At 49.3% G+C, this 12020-nt stretch overlaps 1 protein-coding gene across 1 annotated transcript in view; it reads right to left on the bottom strand.

Moving 5' to 3' along the window:
• Positions 1-3893, bottom strand: part of LOC144106806 (protein tyrosine phosphatase domain-containing protein 1-like) — a 94908-nt gene extending 91015 nt beyond the window's left edge. The window contains exon 1 of the mRNA XM_077639750.1: positions 3244-3893. Within this exon, the coding sequence (XP_077495876.1) occupies positions 3244-3329 (86 nt within the window). The 5' untranslated portion in view covers positions 3330-3893. The remainder of the gene's footprint in view (positions 1-3243) is intronic.
• Positions 3894-12020: the final 8127 nt, after the last annotated feature.

Raw genomic sequence — 12020 nt, 5'->3', positions numbered from 1 at the left:
CCGTGTGCTGTGCGATGTCAGTGCACGTTAAAGATCCCCAGGTGGTCGAAATTATTCCGGAGCCCTCCACTACGGCACCTCTTCTTCCTTTCTTCTTTCACTCCCTCCTTTATCCCTTCCCTTACGGCACGGTTCAGGTGTCCAATGATATATGAGACAGATACTGCGCCATTTCCTTTCCCTCAAAAACCAATTATTATTAATCTTAAAGAGCTGCATCGGGGCAAGTTTTAATGAGTTGACAGCGTCGACGCTGTTGTTTGACAATGTCGCGTTTCCACCTTTCCACCACCGCAGCGGTTGCCTGGCGATCTGAGCATCCGCGTCGCTTGAGAAAAGGTGCGGTGTTCGATTCCCAGTGCCTTCGGGTGCCCATCGGTTTTCCAATGGGTACAAGCGTTCTCCCGGCCTGGCCACACCCAATAATTCTAAACGAAAGCATTTTTGAACGGGAAAGAGTTTATATTGTTTTGAACGGAAACGATTTTTTTTTCATATATTGTAACATTTCACTGTAACAATGTAACAATCTATATCCGTAGATATCCCGTCCTCAGCCTTGCATTTTTTGCTACTAACGTTTTTGCGATCGTCGAAAGCTCCCCTCATTGGAGTGGAAAACCTTCTTCATGCAAGCGACGGAAAGAAAGATTTTTCTAGGCATCGGATGAATGGGCTTCAATGTTTTCAACATTCAATATTTCCATAACAGCACCTTACAATTTTACAATATCCAAAATTTTTGTCCAACAATGTTTGACATGTGGGTTTTGCCTGGGATGAAATTCTTGGGAAAAGGAACACTCCAGGAGTATTTTCCCGAGCATTTCAGCCCAGGAAAGCCGACTACAAAGCCAAGGGAAACCTCGTACCCGTTGGAAAACCAGTGGGTACCCGGTGGCACAGGGGATCGAACCCCGCACCTTTCTTATGTGACACGGATGCTCGGTGGTCTATTGGATTTTCCACTTGAGATCGTGGAAAACGATTTATCCTCCAATCGAACCACCCTTTAGTGTTCGCAGTGTAATGTGTCGATGTTAACAAAGTCCGTGTTTTGGTTTCTCATAGAAACTGGCTTTTGCAGACACAACCTGAATAAGCATGTTATTAAAGCTCTCTCAGTCTGGGTGAACATCAAGCTCACTTTATTCATATGCCTTCGCACACGAAAAAGCGAGGCACAGTAGAATAAAATTGTCTTTCCGGAATATGTAGTGACTTCTAGGATTCTATAATGCGATGCAAAACCAGTGCACTTAGGGCCAGGCGCCAACGTTCGTACCACATTCGCGGGAAGCGTGGCAATATTATTGTTCTCTCACAGATTTTTTCGGAAGATTATGGCCTCTTAGGAGTAGTTTGTTTGCTGTCATTGCTGCTCGCATAGGCCAAATAAGCGTAAATATAACTGCTGATATCGAGATAACAATGGTCTGACTTTCCGGCAGAGCCCCGAATAGCCAAAAGGAAAATTAACATACGCACAAAAGTTCAGATGCAGAGGTTGGCGGAGTGTTGGTGAGGTGTTCCACACAATAGCGGATATCAATTTAGACACACGTCATTTATATCGCGTCTTTTGCAGCTTCATTTTTTTGTTCATTTATTTGCGCGCACACAGGCTCAAAGATGAGAAGACAAAAATTACGGCACCGGGATGTCGATAACAATCGCATCATATCTTTTTTGGAAAGAACTATAGCGCAACGCTTCGAAAAAAAAAGGATACAAAAGTGCACTGGCAGTTACAGTTCTAAGCCCAAAGTTCTTTGTTTAACCTTTGGTTAAAGCGTAACATATTTACAAAAATTCCTTAAAAGAGCTTGGTCGTGAGGTCAGGTCACCGATGCGTTGAAAAACTACGGACAGCCTTACGAAGGAAAAAGCCATGCAACACGTGAAATCACTTTATGCTAAAGTTAAAGCCACGTTTCTAAGCACACGCGTCGCAAGTTCCAATGCAGAATTCAAAATTGCAGGACTTAGAGCAACCAGGGAATACAATGGCGCCCTGGACTGAGGGTAGGAACCAAACCAGGCGTCACGAACACCTCCGTTCTACTTCGCTTAGGCTTAATAGGAATACGCTTTTTTTCTAACGCATAGCACGAAGAAGACAATGAGCACATGCTTAATGTCCTTCGGGAACTCGCTTGCGCGCACGATTCTGACTTACCGCACCACTAATGCTACAGACTGTCAAACCTGACAGTGCATGGTTGTGGCCATTTTGAACAAAAAAAGAACTGCTGGCAATTTAGCCTTGCTAAGCGCGCAATATTTTGCGAAAGCACCGTTTTTCGCAGGTGGACACAACCGCCACGTGCCTGAAAGCGCGATTGAGGTGTCCACTGACTCAGGGAGCCACTTATGCGGGTCTTCAACTTATTCATTGTCAGTGTCAAATCACGTGATGCACGCCGGCGGCCTATGCTCCAGTGCTGCGTTTCTTCAACAATGTTGCCAACGCCAACGCGTATTGCTCTAGTGCCGTGTTTTTGACACAACGTTGTCGACGCCAACGCATACAGCGCACATCTCTCTGTCAGTACCACCACATTGCTCAAAGCGCGAATATCAATTTCACAGCAGCATTATTGGACGAAGACGACGATGTGTAATGCACAGCGCGTGAGTGTATTGCAGTTTAACGCGAGGCGTGTTTAACGCGAGCCTGGTGTTCTCGCGCAGCGGCCTGCGAAGCTAATGTGTTCGCGCCGCCGCGGGTTGGACTCCCAGTCGACGATATTTATTTGATCTCTTTTTATTTATTACTTTCACTTGGCACAAACCCACAAGAACCGGAAGTATACAAACATTCCAAGATCTTGCTCAGGGTAGACCCATCGGCGTAGTGCTTTCGCGCATTAGTAATAAAGAACAGTGCATGGTGTACCAGTTGCAAAGCCAAGGGGAGGCTTGGAGAACTTCGGCTTTCCTCTCCTCCTATTACCACTTACGTGTTGTTAGGCTGCCACGGCGATACATCTGAACCCACTCTTTAGAAAGGACAATGTGATTCCTTCAAACTTTTATACCTCCCTCTTGAGCGCAGTAATCATAGCGGGAATGGGTCGACGATGACGCCGTGTACTGCGATAGTGGTGGGTTGCCGTAGTCATCGTGAAGACAGTTTTAACAGCGTGACATCGAAATCACACCGAAATCATGACTTCGCGTGGAGAACCAAGCCCACTGTAAACAGCTGTGTCCTAAGTGCGTTCGCATTCCGATACTCACCGTGATGGCAACGGGTTTCCGTAGCTGATGCAGGTCTGGCCCTCTGTGCTTGTAGGCGGCAGGGAAGCCTCCAAGTCCTCGCTCATGGCATACTAGCGCTGTCCCGGTCTCTTTCGGCGGTTCCGCACCGGCCGCGGAAGGCCCGCATGACGACCGCGTCGCCTACAAGGCCATCGTCCGTACCACTCGTCGACCTCCACCGACCGAGCTGTATTCTGGCCTCTGCGGGTCCAGGACAAACGCTGAGGTCTTCGCACTTCCGCGACAGTCAGTGAACACAGCCGGGCGACTTCTTTACCGTTTTCTCACTATAAACTAGCGACGTCTTCGTCTCAAACCATTTGCAATCAACTTGTCCCGGTGACCAGTGACACCTTCTGGACTTTAGAGATCTGTGCGTCGAGGTATCGTGAACGAGTGCAGAGTGTTACCGGGACGTCGGTAATCTTTGACGTGTGCTGTCTTGTCCTAAGCATTCACAACACGGGGAATCTGTCACCTCACCACCGAGAGCTCACTGTCGGGGCGTTGACGTCAGTTCACTGCCAAAACATCCAACGACCTGCCGACCGGCCGTGGCTCTTCCTCAGTCAAGAATCTTGTCAAGGGAGCGCGTGCTAAACCAGTCGCCTGTCAAAAGTGCCTCGAAAATTGACCTCCACTGATCCACCTCCTTGTCATCGACACAGTGATGAGCATGTAGACTAATAAGGTTTTAAAAAATAGCTTGCGATAGAACGAACCCCAACGACTCTTGCCGCCCGAAGCACGCGCCTACAACGGCAGCGACTGCAGCGTGTTCAAGCCGAGCGCACACACAACGCGTACTTCCCTCCTTTCATTCCCCCTCGCTCTCTGAGTGCTACCTTTCTTCCCCTTCCTTTTCTCCCTTCCTCTAAGGGCGAAGGGGAAAGTGAAACCAGTGGACCCACGTGGTCTGTTGACGCCACTGCACGGACCCTCCTGCGGTTACCAGGGGCAACCCTCTTTTGTATATAGTGTCGCAACGTTAGACGCGCAGGTATCGATGGGGGTGGGGGGGAGGGAGTTAGCTTCCCAAAGTCTTCCCCTCAACCATCGCTCTCCCCATTCTCTTCCCCTTACACCTCACTACCACGTACTCCCTTTTCGCGGCCACGTCGTGTACGCTTTCGCTCGTACATCTGAGTTCGCCCCCCCCCCTTTCCACCCTTCCACTTTTTCCTTCGAGCTGGCCGTACGTGAATGAAACAAGAGGGCTGTAGCTGCGAATACCGCTAGACGCGCAGGTCACGTGGTGACCGACGACTGCACTTGCGCACTTTGGCCTTGTTGGAGCCTACAAGTATTACTATTTCATTACCGTTAGGAGAGTGCCTCAGTAGGAGGTAACTCCGGCACGCAGTCATTTGAGGCATGCCCCCACGCTCTCCCGCCGACCTTGACTGAGTTGCTTGCCTGAAAGGATTCCGTTGTCCCGGCTCTCTCTCCCAGGTCCCCTTCCAGTCTTCTGTAGTAGACAAAAAGGAAAAGCGATAAGTAGAGTTGGCTTATATTCTATGTTACACAAGCACAGTGCCCAAAGTAATAGATCTCTTAATCTTTTGTGTAGGCCCTTTTTCTGCTCTCTCTGTCTCGTTTGCTCGTATTGTTGCTCTAGGGTCGCAGACGTTTAAGACATTGAGCGAGGGGAGTTGTAAGGCGGTCCGTCACTTTTTGCGCAGTTCCATCAGCCCGCCCTTCACTTCTAGGCCCCGTTGCTGTAGCGCTCGGTAGCGCGCCGTTTCGTCATCGCGCCATGTCTAGACCCTTAATAAGAAAGTGCCGGACACGCTTTCCTGGGTTTTTGTTTCCAGTCGATCTTTTTCGCGTGTCTGTGCGCTCCACTTTCCGTATGTGGCGCACGTCGATTGCCGAAGACTAAGAAATATGATGTGATGAAATATGATCGATGAGATTAAGAAATATGCAAGGCTATGAGGGGGGCTACACCTGGCGCGGATCCGTGGTTAATGGGCGAGCTCTTTGTCTTGCAGAGAGAGTGTGTGGAGGGGGGAGTGATGAAGATGATGATAATGCCGGTACTTGTGGCGATTATGTGGAGAGTCTTCTGAAGTCCCTTTGGCGCAAATTGAAGGGCGGCAAAACAGTTTTTCATTGAGGTTTCGTTTCTTCAAATGTCTTTAAGACCACAGTTATTGGGCCAGTGACTAGACCGCCGCCATTGGCAAGCCATGGAAGGAAGACACTCAAAGGCTCGTCGAATGACCCCTGTGCTTATGATCGCGCCATCTCTTGGACCCATATATATCCCGTGACCACTGGGGGTTCGTCCTCAAAAGAGGCCGCTCCTCGTTTACACTGGCCCCATGCGCCGGGCCCACTATGATACCATGCCCTGGGCCAGCTAATGACCGCCGAGGTATTTGGTTGCGACATAATACGATGACGTCTAAGATACCAATAAGCTCACGGATAAAGCTTATTAGACAGTTTTCGCGGCGAAGGTTGACTACCACTCAGCAGCTTAAAGCACTGAACTAAGTGATGGAATACGGAACTTAGATTCCGCAGTGTTCATAGAATTCCGCGCGGTTATTTATTTGTTCGCGCGATGATCGGGACGGAGGAAGATTACTGATGAAGTAAAACACCCCATTCGGTGAAAACTTCGATATAATAGAGGTTAACTACATAGCAATGCCCGTTTTCCTATCCTACACGCGAGGACGGGGATGAAAGCAGTCATGCAAAGAGTTGAGAGAAATGGAAGATGAGAGCACAGTATATGAGATGTGTCCGTGGCAGCCGTCACTTTATGAGGACGCAGGATGCACATAGAGCGTCTGTATTCTCGTGTTCAAGCCAGTGTCCTGTAAGTATTTGAAGAGCGCAGCCTCACATGGCTAATAATAATAATAATTGGTTTTTGAGGAAAGGAAATGGCGCAGTATCTGTCTCATATATCGTTGGACACCTGAACCGCGCCGTAAGGGAAGGGATAAAGGAGGGAGTGAAAGAAGAAAGAAGAGGTGCCGTAGTGGAGGGCTCCGGAATAATTTCGACCACCTGGGGATCTTTAACGTGCACTGACATCGCACAGCACACGGGCGCCTTAGCGTTTTTCCTCCATTAAAACGCAGCCGCCGCGGTTGGGTTCGAACCCGGGAACTCCGGATCAGTAGTCGAGCGCCCTAACCACTGAGCCATCACATGGCTGCCAAAACACCGGATCTGCGGATGGAACCTTGAGACCCCCGCCTACATCGTCCGATCGCTCGACCAACGATGCTAACCAGGACGGCTAACAGATTGCAGGGGGAGTCCGTATTGATCGACAGTTCCAAATGGTGCGGCAGACATTTCATTTGTGCGTCATAGGTCCTTGAACTTTTTTGTGTGTGAAATTAAAGCTTTTGTCTTCCCGCAGCAAAACAGATGGTCCTGGTCAGTTTCCTTCATTGAAGAATAGCCGGGGAAACCTGAATCATCGAGTAGTGTCTACAAAGGCCCGAATTCTACCATATTTCTCGCTCAAGAAGCGGCGCCCGACATTAAGTATCCCCCGCGAATATCGAAACATATGAATCCGAAAATGAAGGTGGTGTATACAGGGTGTCTCATTTAATTCAATGCAGGTTTTTAAATAAAAATAGGTAAATAGCGCCGTTCCCGAGGTTCGGTTATCTGATCTAGCGGATAATTTGTTCAGTATGTGCGTCAGTTCAAGCTGGTTATTTACCATACATGCAGTACTTAATCCACGTTCAATAAAATGAAGCGCCAGAACAGTTCAGAACCGGTTTCGAATAACCGGCCCATCCAATCTAAACGGTCGAACGGCTTCAATTTCAGCACAACAGTGCATACAGCCTAACTCGCTTGTTTTAGCTTTGTTTATACTCGTTGCCGGCGGACTTTCCGAAACTATTACTCCCCCAGAAGCCGCAGCAGGAACTACGTGATCGACCATGGGAAACTCCTCGGGTGGACTTTATTTTCAGCTTGTTCCGCATGGTCGAATTCGGCCTGCTCGCTCCGTGCACCGCTTCGCCGGTTAAGATCTCGCCGTGTATGTGCCCTAGTTACGGGTGCCTGGTTCCTATGTTGCCTCAGACTGAAGAGACATATGTACAAACCCAAACTACACGCGTGTATATCTTAGTCAACTCAAGCAAACACGTATCCACAGCCCCCCCCCCCCCCCCCACCTTCCTGTCGGTGCAAAAAATTCATAGGGGCACTTCAGAGGGGCAAGACTGCTTACGTGCTGTGAAGGCGAAAGCATGTGTGTGTCATTGTGAGCGTTCGACTTCGAACCAAATTGCGTGCTTGTAAATGAAATGAAGACGCGCCTCCGAACGCTCATTCAACAAACGCTGAACCCACAAAGGTCCCAGTGAAACATTCGGTTGAATACATGTCACGGTCTGGACTCCAACCAGACTAAGAGACGCATGCCACATGCAACAAGAAATCGTAGATTGTTTCCAGGAAGAAAGAAAAGTGCACAGGACTGCTCACTGGCTCAATACGAGCCACAATCGCTACCACGTGCAGATAGCAAGAGAGTTGAAAGATCGGATAGAAAGACAGGATAGTAAAGACGCGCTAAAGACAAGGCCGATCCCGGAGGTAGTGCAATACCGGGCCAATCGGTGGCGGGAGTGAAGCATCCTTCAAACTCTCCGCCACATTTTCAAAAATAAGTCCAATTGAACCCGTATCAGATACTCTACGGGGTCCGGACAAATCGTATTACACCATCCACAACTATGTACGACGCACTGTTGGTTCACAGTTTTAATACGAAAATTGGTTTTTGAGGAAAGGAGGAAAGTAAGAGGTCGCCCCGACTGGAGGCCACCCTGGACTCGCCCCAGCGCCAACTAACCCCTTCCCTTTTATGGCAATAAAGTTGTAACCACCACCACCACCTCCCACCCTTGAACACATAGCTAAGGTGTACACTTGTTGAGAATCGCAGCGGTGGCCAAGTGGTTGAGCATCCGCCTTGAATGCGGGGAGGCGCGGGGGTCGATCCGCAGTGCCGCCAGGTACCCACCGCTGATACATTGGGTACAAGCTTTCCCCTGGCCTGGTGTTCGGCTTATTTGGGGCGAAATGCTTGGAAAAATGGGTCATTCACGCCACCTTGAGTAGTCGAAAACACCTTGTGCCGTGGCGCTCTTTGGTGATAGATGCCCTTGCACCATAAAAATTCATAATCACCATCGTCGTCTTGTTTTTTTCGCGTTTGCAAGAGCTCAAGAAAACACACCTCCCGATACCCTGCACACTGCTTATCTACCTGCAAGTGAACTGCATTGACCGAATTCACTGATCACCGACCATGGTCGAACAAAAGAATTACGTTTCGAGGGCGCTACAGCTCCCTTGTTCAGAGACGTAGCGCTTTCGGAACGTCATTCTTTCGATGGAGGCGAAACGCAAAAGGCGCCCGTGTGCTGCGCGATGTAAGTGCACGTTAAATATCCCCAGGTGGTCGATATCATTCCGAAGCCCTCGGCTACGGCACTTCTTTCTTCCTTTCTTTTTTCACTCCCACCTTTTTCCCTTCCATTACGGCGCGGTTCGGGCGTCCGCCGACATGTGAGAGAGTTACTACGTCATTCCCTTACCTGAAAACCAATTTTCATTTTTTTCTATTATGGTCAATGACAAGCGAACTTCATCAACCATGATTCCTTACCAGACGGTATGTCGTCGAACCATCGACTGCATCAAGTTAACTGCATGTTACGAACGAACCTTCTCATCGGGACGGCCACACTTCCGAGGACATCCCGCCAACGAGCATCAGCTACAGACATCTATAGACTGCCTCAGAAGCGCAGTAAGAGATTAAACTCCACAGCGCGACCGAAGGACAAACACGTTTTCTTTTGTGTTTTGCTGTGTAGTGTCTCCTTCATTGCAGCGCCTATTAGGCACTCAGTATGAACACCGACCAACTAGTTCCTGTCCCAGCCTTGCTCCAGCTGTACTGCGCCGTAAGGGAAGGGATAAAGGAGGGAGTGAAAGAAGAAAGGAAGAGAGAGGTGCCGTAGTGAAGGGCTCCGGAATAATTTCGACCACCTGAGGATCTTTAACGTGCACTGGCATCGCACAGCACACGGGCGCCTCAGCGTTTCGCCTCCATAAAAACGCAGCCTCATCGGGATACGTGCCATGTAAACGGTTCCTGTCTCTCTTTGCAGCTTCTAAAAGATGGTTTATGGTTTATGGGGGTTTAACGTCCCAAAGCGACTCAGGCTATGAGTCGCTTTGGGACGTTAAACCCCCATAGACCATAAACCATCTTTTAGAAGCTGCTGAGAGAGCTTCTAAAAGAGTTCGCTAGAAAACGAGTGTCGTCTTTTTCACCGCACATTTCAATCCGGCAGTGTCACCTTTATTTTCACGATGTCCCAGTATACGCGAGTAAAAAGCGTCTACCGTCTTTTGGCAAACCGTGGTTACAGCTATTATTGATGACTTTTAGACCCTGCAGGCCCGTTGCGTAAGCGCAGATAACTATTGGAGCAGCAAGCAACAATATCGCTTCGTCCTAGAACCGTGGCAGCAAAAGAGAAGCGAGCAGAAGCACAAGTGAACCAAAGGGCCGAAGCACGGTAGGCGAGTCTGCACGCAGGGCGCACGAGCGTGCGAGCGTCACGTATGCGTAACAGATACCAGCGCCGTTGATATTTTTTGCTCAACCGGCACGCGCTGGCGTGTACGGGTTTCCGCCCTTGTGCGGACCATTAGAGACTGCAAGTGGACACTGTAAACACAACATACCGACCACTGGAAACCTTGACCAACGAGCAACCCGCCTCTGACGCGCAGACAGCTAGGGCTCGAATTAGCTGCAGCCAAGTGAAATGCGAACGCAAAGTCGGAATCGATTCGGGCGACTGGATGTTTGCTGTGGGCCGGCTGCACAGCTACACAGCTGACGTCCCTTGGCATTGTTCGGATTTCAAAGCGGTCCTATACACCTCGTCTTTGCGAGCACGTGTGACGCGATCGAATCTTTCGCCGGGCAGGTATAGATGCGTTCCTGTCTGAAGAGCGTGATAGGCGTATTTGAAAGGCATCGTGGCGGTATCGGTAGATTTCGTCGCTTCAACCGTTGATTTTGCGCTTTCCGGCCGGCGTTAAAGAGCGACTCCGGCGGTTTTTCCAACATTCTGAACTGATCGCACCGCATTTCTTGGATCCCCACAGCTCCCAAACTTGCTGCAAAGGGTAAGGGCGGAAAGGAAAACAAGAGTGAAAGTTTCGTTAGAACACGTACATCTCTAAAAACCCCTGGAGTTGCCCTGCAAGGTTGCTGCCAGAGCGGCCTGCCAATCAATCGTGTGCTTGTTCGGAGCTGGGTGCGGAATAACTATATCTCGAATTACACGATGCTCTCCAAAGTCGAGGCCAAAGCTTGGGAGAAAAAACAAATCTTCAAACTTTGAGAAAGCATGGTTTACCCGGTGGTCGAAATTATTCCGGAGCCCTCCACTACGGCACCTCTTTCTCCCTTTCTTCTTTCACTCCCTCCCTTATCCCTTCCCTAACGGCGCGATTCAGGTGTCCAACGATATATGAGACAGATACTGCGCCATTTCCTTTCCACCAAAAAAACAATTATTATTGAGAAAGCATGGAACGTGCATGGGCAGCGCCATTGGATATTATATTGAGCTCGCATGCGTATAGTCAAGTACTTTTTCCGCATATATGGCAAAGGTAGCAAACAAGTTCTAATGAGACGTCAAAATCTCGATACATGATTCGGGTCTACTCATGATCGGGCCGTATAGGCAGTAAACCGCTGCCAGCGTACTGATCAGGAAACCCATCTGAGCGCGGCCCTTTGCCGAGAACACTGCGCAGAAAGTATTTAAAGAACAGTCTAAAACGTACGGCTTTGCTGCCGACACGTGCGATGAAAGTTCTACCTAGGTAAGACGAAAAGAAAAATGACGGTCGATTTGCGCAGTCGGTCCAATTACGAATTTGGTGGGCTCCTTCCACCCGCCGCGACCCGCCGCGGAGGCTCGGTGGTTAGGGCGCTCGGCTACTGATCCGGAGTTCCCGGGTTCGAACCCGACCACGGCGGCCGCGTTTCGATGGAGGCGAAGCGCAGAAGCCACCCCTGTGCTGTGCGATGTCAGTGCACGTTAAAGATCCCCAGGTGGTCGAAATTATTCCGGAGCCCTCCACTATACGGCACCTCTTTCTTCCTTTCTTCTTTCACTCCCTTCTTTATCCCTACCCTTACGGCGCGGTTCAGGTGTCCAACGATATATGAGACAGATACTGCGCCATTTCCATTCCCAAAAAAATTTTTTTCACCCGCCGTGGTGGCTCAGTGGTTCAAGGCGTCAAGCTGCTCAGAATGGAAAGCCAATGTTTTCTGATGCTAAGTATCGATGTATACCCTCGTCCTAATAGAAGAATCTTGTAAAAGAAAATTCTAGAGTCGCATCAGCATCAGACGACGCACCAAACTGCGTACGCGTCAACTCATCAGCGCAGAATAGGAGTCCTTTAACGTTTTTACATTGCTTATTATGTTATGCTTTGTTATTCATGATATTGATATGTGATTAAAGTGGTATATCATATGTATCCTGTGTGTTGTGTATGTTTGCACGGCGTAGATGAAGCACGGTAGTTACATGACACTATGTTTATTACAGCCGTTCTATGCATTCATATCAGTCACGGCTCCCCTGCTGCAGAAAATCCAGCGTCGTCGGCGTTGTCGACGTCATCCTCGACGGTGTTGTGAGCTG

This window comes from Amblyomma americanum, chromosome 10 (assembly GCF_052857255.1).
Source record: "Amblyomma americanum isolate KBUSLIRL-KWMA chromosome 10, ASM5285725v1, whole genome shotgun sequence".
Taxonomy (NCBI): Eukaryota; Metazoa; Arthropoda; class Arachnida; order Ixodida; family Ixodidae; genus Amblyomma; species Amblyomma americanum.
This window is presented reverse-complemented; position numbering and strand designations above follow the sequence as displayed.